At 39.9% G+C, this 19,117-nt stretch overlaps 2 protein-coding genes across 5 annotated transcripts in view; one reads left to right on the top strand and one right to left on the bottom strand.

The window, feature by feature from the left end:
* The window catches only part of LOC122559835 (G/T mismatch-specific thymine DNA glycosylase-like), a 32,631-nt gene extending 20,708 nt beyond the window's left edge, over positions 1-11,923 (top strand). For both annotated transcript variants that reach the window (XM_043709931.2, XM_043709932.2), the window contains exons 8-10: positions 5,829-6,000; positions 7,731-7,859; positions 9,430-11,923. In XM_043709931.2, coding sequence (XP_043565866.2) covers positions 5,829-6,000; positions 7,731-7,859; positions 9,430-9,572 — 444 coding nt within the window. In that variant the 3' untranslated portion in view covers positions 9,573-11,923. The remainder of the gene's footprint in view (positions 1-5,828; positions 6,001-7,730; positions 7,860-9,429) is intronic.
* A 922-nt stretch (positions 11,924-12,845) lies between these two features.
* The window catches only part of glt8d2 (glycosyltransferase 8 domain containing 2), a 44,345-nt gene continuing 38,073 nt past the window's right edge, over positions 12,846-19,117 (bottom strand). For 2 of the 3 annotated variants that reach the window (XM_087997040.1, XM_087997039.1), the window contains 2 exons: positions 17,807-17,919; positions 12,846-14,047 (listed from right to left, as the gene is read on the bottom strand). In XM_087997040.1, coding sequence (XP_087853166.1) covers positions 13,875-14,047; positions 17,807-17,919 — 286 coding nt within the window. In that variant the 3' untranslated portion in view covers positions 12,846-13,874. The remainder of the gene's footprint in view (positions 14,048-17,806; positions 17,920-19,117) is intronic. The other variant, XM_043709937.2, reaches the window with a different exon arrangement.

Raw genomic sequence — 19,117 nt, 5'->3', positions numbered from 1 at the left:
GCATTAGTCAGAGGGAAATGGGTCTGGGTGCATTACTCTTCGGAGGGTCGGTGTGAACTGGTTTGGCCAAAGGGCCTGTTTCCGCACTGTAGGGAGTCTAAAAATCTCAATTAAGTTACCTTTCAATCATCTTCTCTCTAACGAAACAGCCTCAAGTCTCTTAGCCTTTCCTCGTAAGTCCTTCCCTTCATACAAGGCAACATCCAAGTAAATTGCCTCTGAACTCTCTCCAAAGCTTTCCCATCCTTCCTATAATGCAGTGACCAGAACTGTGCACAGTACTCAATGCGATCACACCAGAGTTTTGTACAGCTGCAACATGACGTTGTGGCTTCGAAATTCAATCCTTTTAATGACCCTATCAACCTGGGTGGCAACTTTCAAGGATCTATGTACACGGACACAGAGATCTCTCTGCTCATCTACACTGCCAAGAATCTTACCATTATCCCAGTACTCCTTATTCCTGTTGCTTCTTCCAAGGTGAATCACCTCACACTTTTTTCCACAATAAATCCATTTGCCACCTCTCAGCCCAGCTCTGCAGCTTATCTATGTCCCTCTGTAACCTGCAAAATCCTTCGGCACTGTCCACAACTCCACGACCTTAGTGTCATTCGCAAATTTCCTAACCCATCCTTCTATGCCCTCATCCACGTCATTTATAAAAATGACAAGCAGTAGTGGACCCAAAATAGATCCTTGTGGTACACCACTAGTAACTGAACTCCAGGATGAACACTTCCCATCAACCAGCTCCCTCAGTCTTTCAGCCAACCAATTTGTGATCCAAATTGGTAAATCACCCTCAATCCTATGCCTCTATATTTTGTACAATCTCCTCCTGTGTGGAACCCTATCAAACGCCTTACTGAAATCCATGTACACCACATCAACCGTTTAGCCTCATCCACCTGTTTGGTCACCTTCTCAAAAAACTCAGTAAGGTTTGTGAGGCATGACCTACCCTTCACAAAACTGTGTTGACTATCCCTAATCAAATTATTCCAAACCAGATGATTATGAATCTTATATCTTATAACCTTTTTCCAACACTTTACCCACCGCCAAAGTGAGGCTCACTGGTCTATAATTACCAGGATTGTCTTCCCTTCTTGAACACTGGGATAACATTTGCCAGCCTCCAGTCTTCTCGCACTATTCCTGTAGACAATGATGACATAAAGATCAATGCAAAAGGCTTCCCAGAGAATCCTAGGATAAATCCCATCTGGCCAGGGGATCTATCTATTTTCGCACTTCCCAGAATTGCTAACACCACCTCCTTGTGAACCTTGATCCCGTCTAGACTAGTAGCCTGTATCTCCGTATTCTCCTCAACAACATTGTTTTTTTTCCAATGTGAATACCGACGAAAAATATTAATCTAGCACTACTCCTATCTTCTCAGACTCCACACACAACTTCCAACTATTGTCCTTGATCAGCCCTAATCTTGCTCTAGTCATTCTTTTATTGTTGATATACCTATAGAAAGCCTGAGGGTTTTCCTTGATTCTATCTGCCAACAACTTTTCATGTCCTCTCCTGGTTCCTTTTAGTTGGTCTTTCCTGGCTAGCTTGTAGCGCTCAAGCACCCTAAGTGAGTCTTCACATCTCATCCTAACATAAGCCACCTTCCTCCTCTTGACAAGAGATTTAGCTTTCTTAGTAAGCAACGGCTCCCTCACTCGACTACTTCCTGCAGTTTCCTTCCCCATCCTATGCATCCTACATTTTGCCTAATCGCATCATAATTGCCTTTTCCCCAGTTATAACTCTTGCCCTGCGGTAAATACCTATCCCTTTACATCGCTAAAGTAAACATAACTAATTTGTGGTCACTATCACCAAAGTGCTCACCTACCTCCAAATCTTGCACCTGGCAGGGTTCATTATCCAGTACCAAATCCAATTTGGCTTCGCCCCTTGTTGACCTGTCTACATACTGTGTCAGGAAACCCTCCTGCACACATTGGAGAAAAACTGGCCCATCTAAGCTACTCGAACTTTAGTATTTCCAGTCAATATTTGGAAAGTTGAAGGCCCCCAAAACAACTATCCTATTACATTCGCTCCTGTCTAGAATCATCTTTGCAATCCTTTCCTTTACATCTCGAACTACTCGAAGGCCTATAGAAAACTCCCAACAGGGTGACATCTCCTTTCCCCTGGTTCTAACCTCAGCCCATACTACCTCAGTTGACAAGTCCTCAAATGTCCTTTTTGCCACTGTAATACTGTCCTTGACTAACAATGCCACATCTTTCCCTCTTTTCCCATCTTCTCTTTTCTTGTGTGTGTCTGTGTCTTGTCTGTCCATCTTGAATCTTTATATTGTAGTGAAAAAAATCTTCATCTTTTGTTTGGTATTTATAGATTAGGTGAATAGGTATTTTTAGAAGTTAGTATTTGTTATTTCAGTAGCATATGCATTTCAATTCAGTGCATGATGTCACAACCCTTAGGGGAAGAGTGTGCTGGTAATCAAGCCTCACTATTCCATGAGCTGTCACAAATGTATAAATGACCAAATGAATTACTAAGGTGGTTGATTTGCCTGATACGACTGCTATCTTGGTTTCACTTGGGTCTCACGCCTTATCTTCACCATATACATCCAGTCCCTGTACACCTCCATCCCCCATCACGAAGGACTTAAAGCCCTCCGCTTCTTCCTTTCCCGCCGTACCAACCAGTACCCTTCTACTGACACCCTCCTTCGACTGACTGAACTGGTCCTCACCCTGAACAACTTCTCTTTCCAATCCTCCCACTTCCTCCAAACCAAAGGAGTAGCCATGGGCACCTGCATGGGCCCCAGCTATGCCTGCCTCTTCGTAGGATATGTGGAACAGTCCATCTTCCGCAGCTACACTGGCACCACCCCCCACCTTTTCCTCCGCTACATCGATGACTGTATCGGCGCTGCCTCGTGCTCCCACGAGGAGGTTGAACAGTTCATCCACTTTACCAACACCTTCCACCCCGACCTCAAATTCACCTGGACCGTCTCAGACTCCTCCCTCCCCTTCCTAGACCTTTCCATTTCTATTTCGGGTGACCGAATCGACACGGACATTTACTCTAAACCGACCGACTCCCACAGCTACCTAGACTACACCTCCTCCCACCCTGCCCCCTGTAAAAACGCCATCCAATATTCCCAATTCCTTCGTCTCCGCCGCATCTGCTCCCAGGAGGACCAGTTCCAAAACTGTACAACCCAGATGGCCTCCTTCTTCAAGGACCGCAATTTCCCGCCAGACGTAGTCGACGATGCCCTCCACCGCATCTCTTCCACTTCCCGCTCCTCCGCCCTTGAGCCCCGCCCCTCCAACTGCCACTGGTCCTCACCTACCACTCCACCAACCTCCATGTACAACGTATCATCCGCCGTCATTTCCGCCACCTCCAAACGGACCCCACCACCAGTGATGTATTTCCCTCCCCTCCCCTATCAGCATTCCGAAAAGACCACTCCCTCAGTGACACCCTCGTCAGGTCCACACCCCCCACCAACCCAACCTCCACTCCCGACACCTTCCCCTGCAACCGCAAGAAATGCAAAACTTGCGCCCACACCTCCCCCCTTACATCCCTCCAAGGCCCCAAGGGACACTTCCATATCCGCCACAAATTCACCTGCGCCTCCACACACATCATCTATTGCATCCGCTGCACCCGATGTGGCCTCCTCTATATTGGGGAGACAGGCCGCCTACTTGCAGAACGTTTCAGAGAACATCTCTGGGACACCCGGACCAACCAACACTTTAACACCAGCCCAACACTTTAACTCCCCCTCCCACTCCACCAAGGACATGCAGGTCCTTGGACTCCTCCATCGCCAGACCATGGCAATACGACGGTTGGAGGAAGAGCGCCTCATCTTCTGCCTGGGAACCCTCCAACCACAAGGGATGAACTCAGATTTCTCCAGTTTTCTCATTTCCCCTCCCCCCACCTTGTCTCAGTCAAATCCCTCGAACTCCGCACCGCCTTCCTAACCTGCAATCATCTTCCTGACCTCTCTGCCCCCACCCCACTCCGGCCTATCACCCTCACCTTGACTTCCCTCCACCTATCGCCTTTCCAAAGCCCCTCCCCCAAGTCCCTCCTCCCTACCTTTTATCTTAGCCTGCTGGACACACTTTCCTCATTCCTGAAGGAGGGTTTATGCCCGAAACATCGATTCTCCTGTTCCTTGGATGCTGCCTGACCTGCTGCGCATTTTCAGCTCTGATCTCCAGCATCTGCAGCCCTCACTTTCTCCCCTCACAGTGAAATACAATTTCACTGGGTTTCATCAACAAACCACTTTTAACACTTGGGAAAACAAATTATTAACTACTACTGAGCATGCTTAAAGTACATTCTCTTTAAAATATTCATTCACAAATAGGAGCAACAAGACAAACAATTCTGCATAAACCACCATGGGTGGGAAACTTGGGGGAGAAAAAAGAAGCCAGTCCTGTGCTTCAAAAGTTCAGAGCACAGAAGTGAAATTAATTTTTCAGTTATAGAAGTCATAGAGTCATACAAGCACAGAAGCAGACCCTTCTGTCCAACTTGTACATGCCAACCAGACATCCCACTCTGACCTAGTTCCATTTGCCAGCATCTGGCCCATACCCCTGTAAACCCTTTCTATTCGTACAACCATTCAGATGCCTTTTAAATGTTGCAATTGTACCCTCCTCCACCACTACCTACAGCAGCTCATTCCATTGACACCACACCCTCTATGTGTTACCCTTCAGATCCTTTTTAAATCTTTCCTCCTGCACTTTAAACCTCTGCCCTCGAATTTTTACTCCCTCACCCTAGGAAAAAGACATTGGCTTTTTACCTTATCCATGCCCGTCATGATTTTATAAGTTTCTAATTCGTTGCTTTTGGTGATGAATCATGTTGTCAGTTGTAGGACATCTGTAGATCCTTAGTTTGGTAGTCAGTCATTTGGACCTATAGCCATTGCTTAAATAAAAAGTTATTTTCAGAATCTGAGTGTTGTACCATAGTGAAAAAGAAAGAGACCTGTCTTTCTTGCAGGCATTTTGGTGGTCTATAACCTAAATATACAAAAGGCTTTTGCAAGGAAAACCAAAGTACTTGGTATCAGTTTGTCTCTCAAATGTTTCAAATCCTCTTCTCTAAAAGTTACATGACCTTGCTTAATCAATAAGTGATCACCACACAATTCTACTTTTGACCTTTTGACTTGTGAAAAATACACCGGTACATTCTCTGCAACACAGTGTCCAAATGTCCATTTTTTTTTTCCCCAGTTTATATACTTATTTAAAATAGAGTCTTTACAATTGCTAGTTTTCATTATTTTAGTTCAAAGAATCTATTCCCTTGAGAAACTTAAATTTTCCTTTCGCTGATCTTCACTTCGCTGAAAATAATCATCTATGGTGTCTCAGCCCAGTGATTTGTTTTGGATTATATTGGTTCCTTTTCACAATAGTTTCCAATATGGTAACCCATAAACTTAGTCTTAATTTATCCTGGCCAGGATATTGAACTTATTCATTATGAAACACAGAATAAGTTTGGTTTACATCCTTTTCAAAGTGTCCTTGCTAAATTTGAGTTAAATTTTGCCTACCCTTACAATTGCCTTTAAGTTTTGTGTTCTCTGATTTTGATTTGCCTTGAATTCTTCATTTTGTTTTATATTTTAATCTCATCATTCTTTCTCAGTTTCTATTCATGCCACCTTCATCCCAGATATGCTGGTTTCCTCTTGTTCTTACACTTTCCTGATGACTAGGTTTCTATAAAGATAAATACATCAATCTAAATTTATTTTCAAGGTGGTCTATGTCATGCCTTCTTCCAGTGCAAGGTGTGCGCAGTTTCCTCGGGCCCAGGACAAGGTACATTATTATATCAAACTAAAGGAACTACGAAATCACTTGAAGGGCATTAAAGCTCCAACAGAGGTCACTGAAGTAGAATACTCATTTGACTTGCAAAAAGCTCAAGGTAAGTAGCTTGTAGTTGCAATTCAAGTATCTCATTCAGACAAAAAGTCTTTCTTGGGAACAACCTAATACGTATATTGTTTTATAAAGTTTACTTCCTTTAGCTAACAGCTATTTGTGAAATTTTGTTGATGGTGCTAACTTGCTTATGATTTGGAGATGCGGGTGTTGGACTGGGGTGTACAAAGTTAAAAATCACACAACACCAGGTTATAGTCCAACAGGTTTAATTGGAAGTACACTAGCTTTTGGAGCGACGCTCCTTCATCAGGTTAAAGCGTCGCTCCAAAAGCTAGTGTGCTTCCAATTAAACCTGTTGGACTATAACCTGATGTTGTGTGATTTCTAACTTTCTTAGATTGATTGCAGTCCTACTTCCAATTGCATGGCAGCTAATAATTATTTAGAATTATACAGCACAGAAACAGATCATCCTACTTTCCATACTGATCAGGTATCCTAAACTGATCTACAGAGGAACCTCAGTTATCCAAACAAGATGGGTGGGCACTATTTCGTTTGGTTAATTGATTCAATGCCTCTCCTCTGGGACTCAGTTTTCTGAAGTTTCTTTTTTCCTCACTCTGCCTGCCTTGCTCCCCCTCTCTGTCTCAGGGTTTGTTTTTGAGCAGACACACACTTCAGTGTAAGGGACCCGCAGCATTGCTGAAGCCTCCCTCCCCCCAGTCAGTTCAACGGGATTGACACAGCGAGCACGTGCTAAGTCCGCTCCCCATTCAGGAGACTAGGCAGCAACACATACCCTGTCCACCCCCGTTCGTCCCCCAAACCCTGTCCAGCCCCACCCCTGTGCGCCCCCCCCTCCCAAACCCTGTCCAACCTCACACCACCTGCGCACCCCTAACCCCATCCAACCCTGCCCCTGTCCAACACCCCCATCCACCATCCGTGCTGCACCCCACCGTCTGCGCCCCCCCCCAGCACAGGTTTGATTAATATTCATGGCCCCCTTGCCCAACTACCACACAGCAGCCAAAGGCTCATTCCAAACCTTCATAAACAAGGCAGTTGTCTCACAGTTCTCATTGTGCCGAAACCACTAGTCTCCAGCTGATTCACATCACTTGTTTTCGCACTGCTCCTGCAAAAAAATGTAGTTCCTCCCACACTTACTGCTCGTAGTCATTCTAGTAAACCTTGAGAATGAGTGAAGAGTAATGTCCTCTGACTGCAGGAGCAGCTCTGTTCAAAATCCAGATAAATGTAACTGGAAGATTTTGAAGATTTTGGCAGGCTATGGAGAACCCCTTGCAGGTTGCATGGCGACATGTGGACCACCTGTTGGGTAAGCCTAACATAGATGCAAGTGGTTATTTCATCAAAGCTGCCTGATTGACAGAAGTAGTTCTTCCCACAGACTATCATTCATAACTCAACAAGGAAAGATGTGCCCAAATAGCCATAATTGCAACACCGGGTTAAATTTAATTTATAACTTAACTGCGACCGTTTTAACTTTATAACTAGTTTCTAGAGGTTAAAGTTCATTTGTCATCAGCTTTCACTATTGGAATGTTGAATTCCAGTTAATTGGGCAAGCTGATTCTTGGTCTTCTGTTTTATTTGTCGAGAATGGTTCAGGTTTTGGTTTGTTCACAAATTGAACATTAAACTGTCTTTAGATTCATAGTCCTTCTTATATTTGTGGGTTTTGAAAAAAATATTTAAAAAAAAACTTTTTACTGAACAATGTTCTAATTTCCCCACAAGCGGAAGCCAAGAAAATGGCAATTAAAGAGGAAAAGTATGACCCTGGATATGAAGCTGCTTATGGTGGTTCATACATTGAAAAATCCACTGAAATCAATGGGCAGTGCAATTTTGCTACAACAGAACCAGGTAAATGGGCAAAATGGTTTGATTGTGAGTAAATCATGGAGTTTTATATTTTGTATTGATATAGCTTGTTTATTGAATGCTAAATTTTATAGTAACCTGCAGGATGCTGCTTTGAGGAAATCCTATAACTCTTCGGCATATAAAAATATTAGTGAAGGAAGCATGCTACCTTTTTCGCAGACTCTCATTTTATTTTATAACAAAAAGATATTCTGTTAAATTATTTTTTGGATTCAATCTTTGTTGTGATTTTGAACTCTGGTTTCAGTCCATGGTTCTAGTTGAACCTTGTATTTGTAGGCTGGTAATCCCTCCCAAGGATCCGTTTGTCCCTTTTTTTAAAAACAAAATTAAGCAAGAGTACCAGAACGATGAAGTACCAGTTCTTGGAAAAAGAAATTGTTAACTCCACGTTTACCGTATGAATGTTGCTACTGTTGCACTAACCAATATTGTGTGATCCAGACAATAACTTGTTAATAAATTAGTTTATAGTTGTGTGCAACAACTAGTGTTATTTAAGGGCATTCAAGAGATCAAATGAAATCATTCCTACATATGACATTTAAAGGGTGAAGATGCATATTAAATATATATCACCTAAAATGGTAGGATATGAAAACCTGAAGTGATGATGTTTTGTACCATATATAATTTGCGTTAAAGTCTGCATTGCTTAAAAATATATAGGCATCGTTTTTAGATTAGATTACTTAGTGTGGAAACAGGCCCTTCGGCCCAACAAGTCCACACCGAACCGCTGAAGCGCAACCCACCCAGACCCATTCCCCTACACTTACCCCTTCACCTAACACTGGGCAATTTAGTATGGCCAATTCACCTAACCTGCACATTTTTGGACTGTGGGAGGAAACCGGAGCACCCGGAGGAAACCCATGCAGACACAGGGAGAATGTGCAAACTCCACACAGTCAGTCGCCTGAGGCGGGAATTGAACTGGCACTGGCACTGTGAGGCAGCAGTGCTAACCACTGTGCCACCCTAATTTTTATGAGATAGGGGTAGAGTGACTAGATATACTTAGCCAATAAGCTATTTTAGATTGTCCGAAATGGAGATCCCAGAAATGCCGCCTGCATTTGAAGGAAGGGTTACATTCAAAACACATCTGCTGAAATTATAATTCAGTGGCTGAGTGGTCAATCTATAGAATAGTGCCTGGGAAGATTGTGTCATTTAATTTTAAAGTAAACAGATCTCTTGTGGCAAACATCACTTGGAATACAGGTGGTGAGAAATTCAATACATGACATTGTAAATGGCAGAGGGTGAGGTTGACCTATAACTTTAGACCTTATGGCTTCCAAACCTGCGACAGGTTGTTTTATCTGTTACTTTTGTGTTTGTTGTAAACTAGTTGAAAGGATTGCTAACTAATTTTTGATTAATCTCTATCATTGCTGTATCATGGAAACAGCAGTAATCAGGCTGGGAAAGTCTTTGGTCTCTTTTCACCTAGTAGTTATTTTAGTAATTTATAGTTTAAAAATATAATGCAGAATGTAATGAATTCCATGATGACTCCAGTTGGTTTCCTATTGTTTTACAGCTGTGACCAGCAACTCTGAGTTCAACACGGGATCAACATTTTGCCAAGTTCCTGATGGCCAGTGGATGACCCAATCATTTGCTGATCAGATTCCTTCAATCAATAATTACTGCACAGAGTCTCAAGAAGGAAATAACACATAATGAATTGATTGGTTTGCATAACTTGATGTTACTGCAGTTTTAATGCAGTCTTAAAAGTACTGTACCTCAGTTTTTGAACTGAAGAGGTTTTATCTTTTTACCTATTGCTTTCTAGAATTATGTGTAATCTTACTGATGTAGTAAAGATCAGAAAGTTGAATTCTTAAACTTTTAGAGTGAAACTTTGCCCAAAATATTTATAGATGAAAGGAGAAACCATATATGGTTTGTTTTGTTTTTAACGTAATATGATCAGGTGCTCAGTTTATTCCAAGAATTAAGTTGGGGTTTCTTACTAGTACAGATTCGCTTTTGCTCAAGTATTACAATTATGAGGCTGTTGAGCCATCCAGAAATTTCTTCTGTTAGTGTTAGCAGCAAGTCAGAATGCAGTGAAGCCTTCATCAATTTTGGTCACAATAGTGGTGGGAGTTCTACTTAAATCATAATGTCCTCCATTTAAACTGGATTGTAACAGTGCTGCTTAACGTCTTGCTTATTTGAAATTCTTATAATATTTGCATTTCTCAGGATGTGTGCACATCAAGTACTATTAATAGCAGTTTCACTTTCAGGTCAGTTCAGACTACCTTAATTTTATGTTTATTTGACCAAAGGGGTGCATTTGTTTTAAAAAAGAAGCATACGTTAAATACGGGTCCAGGTGTCCATTTGCTTATGCAAATTTAACAATAAAATCAGAGCAGTTTCAATTCATTATTTTAAGTTCATTTTAAAACGTTAGTGTTCGGGGCATGTTGCTTCTCCTTAGAAAATTGAAACTCTTGAGCAAGATGAATTTTTCATGGACTCAGCTTTTGTGTCTTTAAGGATGAGAAGGTGCTATGGATTTGCAAAAATAATGAGCTTAACAAATCATGTTTTACATTTGAGCAGATGTTCTTTAATACTTTAAATCTTCTTTGTAACTCAATGTTGCTAATTTAATTTATATTTTAGCAATAAATTCCCCTTGTGTTTTTATCAATATTGCTTATTAAAAATTGATTCTTTCTTCTTTTGCACAAATCCATTTTGAATTATTAGGAGTAGACTATAGTTTGTCAAGTTGACAGTAGTGCACAAGAAAAGCCAGAGGATAAGTTCCCTGCCAAATGTTTTTGTTAAAAATTGGAGCAATGCTGTAGTTGCCTTTAGTGTTTGAGGTTTTAATGTTTTTTCTAGTATGAACTGTGGGGGTGGGGCAGGACAGGGGGTTTGAAAAAAAGGCTTTCAATTGAAAATTGTCTGACAATTAAATGGAGCATTCACAATTCTGGTATTTCAAAGCAATTTTCCCTTCAAGCTAAACTTGTGTAATCATTTTCTTTTGACTTGATTCAAATTTCAATAAAGAAAAAGCAACTGAAGTCCTTCGCTGGGCATTTGCACTTAAGTCTAGAGCAATATAACTCACTCAACCTGTTTTTAATCCTTACTCTCAACAGAAATTGCAAGTGCAAGAGTTTAAATCCTGACAGTAGTGTAGACTGAAGCAGATTGACAGATAGTGACATGGCCAGTTAATAATATTCTTGCGCCAACAAGATGAGGGCTTTGCTGAAATCCACAATTCGTGGTGTGGTCTTTTAAACCCAGCCACTTTTTTGCTGTTGCCAACTGCTTTCAATGCCCAGTATGGGGTTCACTCAGCACATTGGCTATGGATGAGTAGGAAAGCTGAATGAAACTTTTTTTGCAGATTCTATCAGGTGACTACAGGCAGCAGCAAAAGCCTCCAGAAGAAACCTATGGTTTGCTTCTGATTGCGTCATCAATCACCATCCCCTCTCACTCCACTATCTGGCTATGACACCTGTTAGGCTTGCATTACCCTCTTCCGCTGGTATGAAGTATTGCCAGATTTGTTCAGGGGTCTCGTCTGACTTGGGGGGGGTGGTGGCGGGGGGCAGAAAATAAACAAGTCCCAGCTCATATGCCAGTTCCATAGTTACTTTTCTCCTTGTATTAAAATTTAGCTACTAAGTTTGAAATAAAAATTCACTCAACTGTGAGACTATGTAAATGCCTTAAAGGTTCATTAAGGAAATTATTGTAACTAACCTGCATGATTGTTTTCAACAAATAATTTGTAATACTGTCTCTAGTGACTTAAAGCTGTTTTACCAGAAATTTTAAAGTTAACCATGTCATATTATCTAGTTTGTAAAATGTGCCTGTGGGATTATATACAAGTAAATGTATTCTCATTTGAAGTGAATGGGCAGCGACTGGAAACTTTTAAAAATGTCAAAATGATAATGTTTACAACTTGTAAATTTGGTGCTCAATCCTCTTGCAAGAGAGTGATAGTTTTAAAATCTGGAGAAAACAATAAAAATTACAATGAATTTTTTTGCTTATTTTTTTGAATTTTACACTACAAATATTACGTGTTCATTTACCTGCGTCGAACTTTGAATGCATATGAGCAATGTCTGATCTCTCAACAGTGTCACTAGTGTTTATTATTCGCTCAGGATGTGGGTGTTGCTGGCTGGGCCAGCGTTTATAGCCCATCTCTAGTTGCCCTTGAGAAGATTGTGTTGAGCTACCTTCTTGAGCTGCTATAGTCCATTTTATGTAGTTGCACCCACAATGCTGTTAGCAAGGTAGTTCCAGGGTTTTGACCAGTATTGTTGAAAGAACGTCAACATATTTCCAAGTCAGGATGATGAATGGCTTAAAAGCGAACTTGCAGGTGGTGGTGTTCGTGTGTATCTGTTGCTGTTGTTTTCAGATTGTAGGGTTCATACATTTGGAAGGTGTGTCTTAAGCCTGCCAATCTTGAAGCTAAGCAAGGTGGTTCACACTTTCTACACAGGAATTGATGGCTAGTTTTTAACACTAAAACTGCTAGCAAAATCGATTTTATTTTGCCACACCAATGAGATGACTTTAACTTTTATTTTCAAATTCATACGTCAGAGAGAAAAAGTAACAATTGTGATCTTTTAACATGAGACTTACATAGTTTCTTTGCAGTTTGGAAGTGTTAGGGAGTACCAAGCTTAATGCAGTAACATCAGAGGAATGTCTTAATCTTGTATTGTGTACCTAGCTGCCCTTTTGTTTTATGAACACTTTGATATCTTCATACTTAGTACAATTTTCCACAAACCTATTCAAAACAAATCTAAAGGATTCTGTGAAGCTGTTGTTGCATCTTTACTATTGATTGCAGTTGGGTTTTGGATTGAGGTTATGCTGCAATGTTTGGAGTAAGTTATTCAGTTTTTTTTAGAAAATATCACTGCAGTGGCACTTTTAAAACAAGTTCTTACACTTTATTCTGGAATAGAAGATTTATCCTGGCCTTAAACTATTAGTTTGCTTGTAAATGTGTTCATGATGCTGCTACACTGAGAAGAATGCTGATTTGTTTATGTTGTTCATTGGTAGATTTCTTGAATTCTCTTCCCTGAAGTGCTTTTGTGGACTAGTTGCCTGTTAGTGACAAAAGCAGGGAACAGCTTTAATGGTCATTAATTTGTGGATTTGCAACAAAGAATTGTTTTAAAATTCTGTTCCACAAGTTGCTACAATAATAGTAGAATACTGCGTTTCCACTTTGCTAATCTGATGCCACACTCTTGGAGGAGGAGGTGACCATTTGGCTTTTCAAATCTGTTCCGTCATTCGTTTAGGCTGATTAACTCTATTTGCCCATTTTTCTTTTGATATCCTTTAATAACTACAAACATTTATCAATACCCAGCTTTGTAATTTTCAGTCGTTTCCCAGATTTCTGGAGAACAGAGTTCCAGATTTCCTTTAAATAAAAAACATGCTTTCTAATATCATCCCTGAAAGTTCCTGCTGTAACAATAAGGTTATTGCTCTTTATTCCGGATGTATACTATTATAAAGGTTACATTTCTAAATTATAAAAAACTTAGTGAAAATGAGGCGAGGCCTGTTCACATTTCATACTGTACATCACTAATCTTACTTAAAGTATACAAAAGCAAATATGAAGCTGTTTTTGCAGTCCTTCAAAAAGGTTATGGTCATCTAAAATATTTCTGCCACTTACAGTTCAATTTGGCAAAATATCAAAATAATGCATCTCCTTCTGAAAGTACTGTTATTGTGCAAGATTATATTTTCTGAAGTGAAAACAGTTTTGCTAAATAATACTGAATAACTATCTTTTTAAACTGATATCTTAATTCTGTTGCAGTAAGTTCTGCTATCATTTAATTCACAGAAACATATCAGACATTTGGAGACTTAATAGCTTAAACCACAGCATTCCTTTGGACAAAGGAATGAGATAAAATTCTATACATGATAGAGCTCCTAATTGTTAGGTCGTACCAATCTAAAATGTCCTGTTGGATCAGGAAGATACCATCTTTCCCAAAATTCCACATGAGCCGTGGGATAATCCCAGGGTTTATACCTTCCATTCCAATGTAGTAATTTAGCTTCAGAAAGGAAGTGTTCTGAATATCTGGCATCAGGACTCCAGCCTATAGAAAAACAATAAAGTGCAGAAATTACACTCAAGATGCTCCATGTCTGGAAATTTAAAGCTGTGTCCATGTGATAATTTACTACATGTATCATATGGACACCTCTTGGAGTTACTTTTTTGCACTAAGTACTTTACAATCTTTCAATCCCATCATAAGTTTTGTTTTAATCAAACTGATCTATCATCTTGAGCTTTTTCTAGCAGTTACATTTTTGCCAAGATTTTATTCTGCTGTGATATGACATAATAAACTCCTGATAATTGTTCAATTTTTTTCTCTTGACATTAATTTTTCACCATATTTTCAAGGCTTGCGTAGTAAATGAATGCAGACTTTAATATTTGAGTATTTGGTCAGTAAAAGTTGAATGATTGGAACACCAATTTTTAATATCAGGCTAAGATTAGATGCAGACTTTTTGTTTTGTCAGTTTTAAACGTGTAATATCTAAAATGCTAACATTTTCAACATTATCATTTAGCCAGAATTGCCTCCCATTCTACATAATGTTTTCCTCTCTCCAGCTACCAATCTTGCTTTAGAGATATGGATAGTGTTTGTTAGTGTTATATGCATCCAATTTGCTAGATTCTTTCAAAAAAGTTGTTCTTTGTCTACTTTATCTGTTTACCAATGATATTTTATACAGCATCAGACTTTATAAATTGCAAGTTCTTATCACATATCAAATAACTTTCAGATTCAAACTGTCCCTTCCTGATCCAGATCAATAGAGTTGTCTTGGTCTCAGTTTGGAAAGATGATCTGCCCAAAATATCTTTATTTTTTGCCTCGGTGCTTTTCTAGGTTGCTTTGCTGATAACCCAGCACTTACCTCATTTTGTCTGAATTGGTGTGATAGAGCTTTCCAGGATTCTCAGCTTTATTATCATGGCTAACTTTATGCTGATTTTTTTTTTCATTATTTGAAATGTATTTTTGACCAATCCAATCTTTTGTTTTGTCATTTATTGTGTCCGATGTTAACATTATTCCTAGATAACAAAATCTGTCTGATCTTTTCATTTTTTTTTACTGTGATATAATGCATTTGGATATCAAGAGGCATTTGGTTTTCTTACAATTTACATTCAGCTGTTTCTCCTCACTTTCTTTCATTGCTCTATCACCAACTTTAACCTTTGCTCAGTTGGTTTCTGTAAAGCATCGTTGAGTTCTGGCACTTGGCATCTACATCAAAATTGAAACTTTATTGCTGGAACAGCACAGCAGGTCAGGCAGCATGCAGGGAACAGGAGATTCGACGTTTCGGGCACAGGCCCTTCTTCAGGAATAGAGCAATGAAAGAAAGTGAGGAGAAACAGCTGAATGTAAATTGTAAGAAAACCAAATGCCTCTTGATATCCAAAAGCATTATATCACAGTAAAAAAAAATGAAAAGATCAGACAGATTTTGTTATCTAGGAATAATGTTAACATCGGACACAATAAATGACATCAAAATGGCTTCCAAAGGAAGCTGAAGCAAGACAATGGTCCTGCATCTCCCAACTGCTTTCACTTCAGTGTTGCACACTGGCCTGCATCTAAAATGTTCCAGGTTTCTTAAAGAAGTTAAACAATTGGGACAGTTGTTGAAACACTCCTTCACAACAAAAGGTTTAGAGACCGCCTTGCACAAGGAGTACATGGAACAGACTGGCCAACAGATTACCACCGAACTCCCCAAACCTGTTTCAACTCGTATACAAATAACCTGCCAACCATCAAGTATCATATGTTCTTCTATGCTGGTGTCATCTGTTGTCTTCTAAGCACCTTAGCACAGTTACTTAAACACGTTACAAAGATGATAGACTACTTCAGTACATTGTGTGTAACATTGATCTCTCTAAAGCCGTGCCTCCATTTCTTGATTACCTTTTAATAACTTGTGCTTGTCCATATGTTCATCAAGCGGATCACTTCAAAATTCTTATAACTTTCTGACTCAGGCAAGAATGCTATCAGTGCATACCCCAATACCCAAACCTTCCCAGATTTCAGCACGTAGTTGAGGCTGACTGTTGAGTGTGGTATGAGGGAATTCTATACTTTTTTTTAGATAATCTGTGCAGTAGCGTTCTATGCCTTTTTAGGTAGATCTAAAATATGCTGTCCCATTATGTGTAAGAAAAGCAGGGAGTTACACTCACCAAAACTAAAATCAAAATGAATTAACTGATCAAAGTTTGTGCGAAGATCTGCACAAAACACTATATAGGACAAACAGGAAGACAGCTAACAATCCGCATACATGAACATCAACTAGCCACAAAACGACACGACCAGCTATCCTTAGTAGCCACACATGCAGACAACAAGCAACATGAATTTGACTGGGACAACACTACTATCATAGGGCAAGCCAGACAGAGAACAGCCAGGGAATTCCTAAAGGCATGGCATTCATCCACAAACTCCATCAAAAAACACATCGACCTGGACCCAATATACCAACCACTACAGCGGACAGCTGAAACTGACAACCGGAAGCAGCAGGGACAGACCACTATAAACACCGGAGGATACATCAAAGAAGCGCTTCGCAGGAGGCTCCCAAGCACTGATGATGTCGCCTAGCCAGGGGACGAAACGTTTGCAACAATAACTTCCAGCTCGGCGAACAGAACCACAACAACGAATTAACTGATGTTTGTAGAACCTTGGGTCCACCAAAACTGGCTGCTGCTTTAGTTTGCAAAATAATACTCCATATACTACCAAGTTAATTCATTGGCTGTGCAGCACTGGGATGCACAAAGGATTTGAAAGATGCGATGTAGCAGGAAGGTTTTTTTTCCCCAATGTTTCTAGTTTGAATTTACTGAAAACCTCTGGAGAATGTTTGGCACAAGGAAAACTTTTTTAAAACTGTGGGAGAAATCTGGTGAACTATTTAAAACTAATGTACATTCCTGGCTGCATCCCTTGCACGTAGAATGATGGAGATGTGTACAGCACAGAAACACCCTTCGGTCCAACTTGTCCATGCCGACCAGATATCCCAACCCAATCTAGTCCCACCTGCCAGCACCCGACCCATATCCCTCCCAACCCTTCCTTTTCATATACCCATCCAGATGCCTTTTAAATGTTGCAATTGTACCAGCCTCCACCACTTCCTCTGGGAGCTCATTCCATACACATTCCACCCTCAACGTGAAAAAGTTAGATTCCTTTTTCAATTTTTCCCCCTCTCACCCTAAACCTATGCCCTCTTGTTCTGGACTCCCTCACCGCAGGAAAAAGACTTTGTCCATTTATCCTATCCATGCCCCTCAGTTTTAAGATATGGCAGACTATCAGCTAACTATTATTAGCAACTTTTGCATTGTTTGCTTGGATTATAAAGAGTGAGATTGAGTGGAAAATGATTCCAGGAATATGATTTTAAACAGAACTGCGCTGAGATAGAAAATAGTCTTTGCTATTTAATCAATGATCAATTTGTATTCCATTAATTAGTGAGTTACGAAAGGAGTTAGAGAATGCACTCCTCCAGCAAAGGTAGTGTTGCCAAACCTCAACCCTATTTCTCTTAAAAACTGCATGACTCAAGTCTTTTCATTGCAATTTCAGTTTAAATAGTTACAGTTTCCAAATGAAGTCCAGTGAGTAAAATTTAATTCAAATGTGTTGCAAAATATCATTTCTTTTAACCTCCATTCAAAACACAAAACTACTGACCAGAACAATATTAGTAATCTAATCTAATCTAATCTAAGTAATCCAACAAGAACTGAGTCTTACCGAGGTGTCGAATATGCCATAAAGGGTTCAATAAGGAATGTTGGTTGTGAAATACTATTAACATAGGAGGGGTCACTACTCCTTCGGCTAGTGCACTGCTGTATAGATTCTCCCTAGAAAAGAAGGGAAACTGAATAAATGAGAAAATCAGACATGCAATATTTTCATATACTGAAACAAGAACCCCATTTCTGGTAATATCAGTTAATAAGTACACTAGAAAATATTGCAAACATTATTTGCAAAATAGATATTATTTCACGCATTGTTAGATACAAAAATCTTCATCCTAGGATTAAAATCCACCTGTGTCTCATCTGTCTCTTTTGCTGTAACCTCCTCCAGCCCTCCTGCACATCCCAATATTCCTGTTTTCCACCAACAGTGCCCATGCCTTCTGTTGCCTTTACCTTTATGCCATAAAATTTCTTTTTTTTTAATTTCTGCATTTCTACTCCTGCCTTTAAGATGCTCTTCAAAACCTAACTCCTTGTTTATCTTAATACCTCCATGTGGGGCTCAGTGTCAAATATTGTCTGGTGGAAACCCCCATAGCATACTGAGATATATTAGGTTAAAAGACTATAGGAAGTATTGTAAACTTTAGAAGATATTTACGCATGCTTCCTGATTTCCTTTTGTTTCCTTTTTTTTAAGAAGTACATATTATTTCAACTATTGTGGACAAAATCAATTTGAGGGTTGCAGGATTCAGAATTTTCAGACAGTGGGAATTTGAGTTGAAAGCAATAATTATTGCTGGGTCAATAATCCTCAATGACACTGCACTGCTGTGCTGGCCCCAGTGTTTCAGGGCAAGTACAGTGGGCCAAATGGTCTCCTTTGCTATACAATTCCATACAAATGGAAAATAAATGGGGCTTAGTCCTTCAACTTTCTATTACCACTAAACTGACTTAACTTTATAGTGGCATTGTGGTAGTGTCACTGGCTAGTGAGCCAAAGATGCAGCTCTGGTGATGTGGGTTCAGGTCCCTCCACAGCACCTTTATCTGGTCTGAAAATTGTACCTCCACATCCTCAGTGGTTGGCTCTTAACTGCCCTCTGAAATGGACTAGCAATCCATTCAGTTCAAAGGGAATTAGGAATGGGCAACAAATACCAGTGAGGATCACATCCCAAGTATGCAGAAAAGAATTAACGATAGGTTTGGTCTGTTGGCTTTATAGTATTCTCTTTGCTATAATAGAGAGATGTGGATAAGTGATTGACAATTCCTGGGTAAATTGTTAGCTTTAATGTGAGAAACACATTGCACAAATGATGATCAAGAGAAGAAGACAATCCTT

This window comes from Chiloscyllium plagiosum, unplaced genomic scaffold (genome assembly GCF_037043375.1).
Source record: "Chiloscyllium plagiosum isolate Xiang-an unplaced genomic scaffold, Cpla_swu_hap1 HiC_scaffold_19, whole genome shotgun sequence".
In the NCBI taxonomy this organism is placed as follows: Eukaryota; Metazoa; Chordata; class Chondrichthyes; order Orectolobiformes; family Hemiscylliidae; genus Chiloscyllium; species Chiloscyllium plagiosum.
The sequence above is the reverse complement of the archived record's forward strand: the minus strand, read 5'-3'. Positions and strand labels throughout refer to the sequence as shown.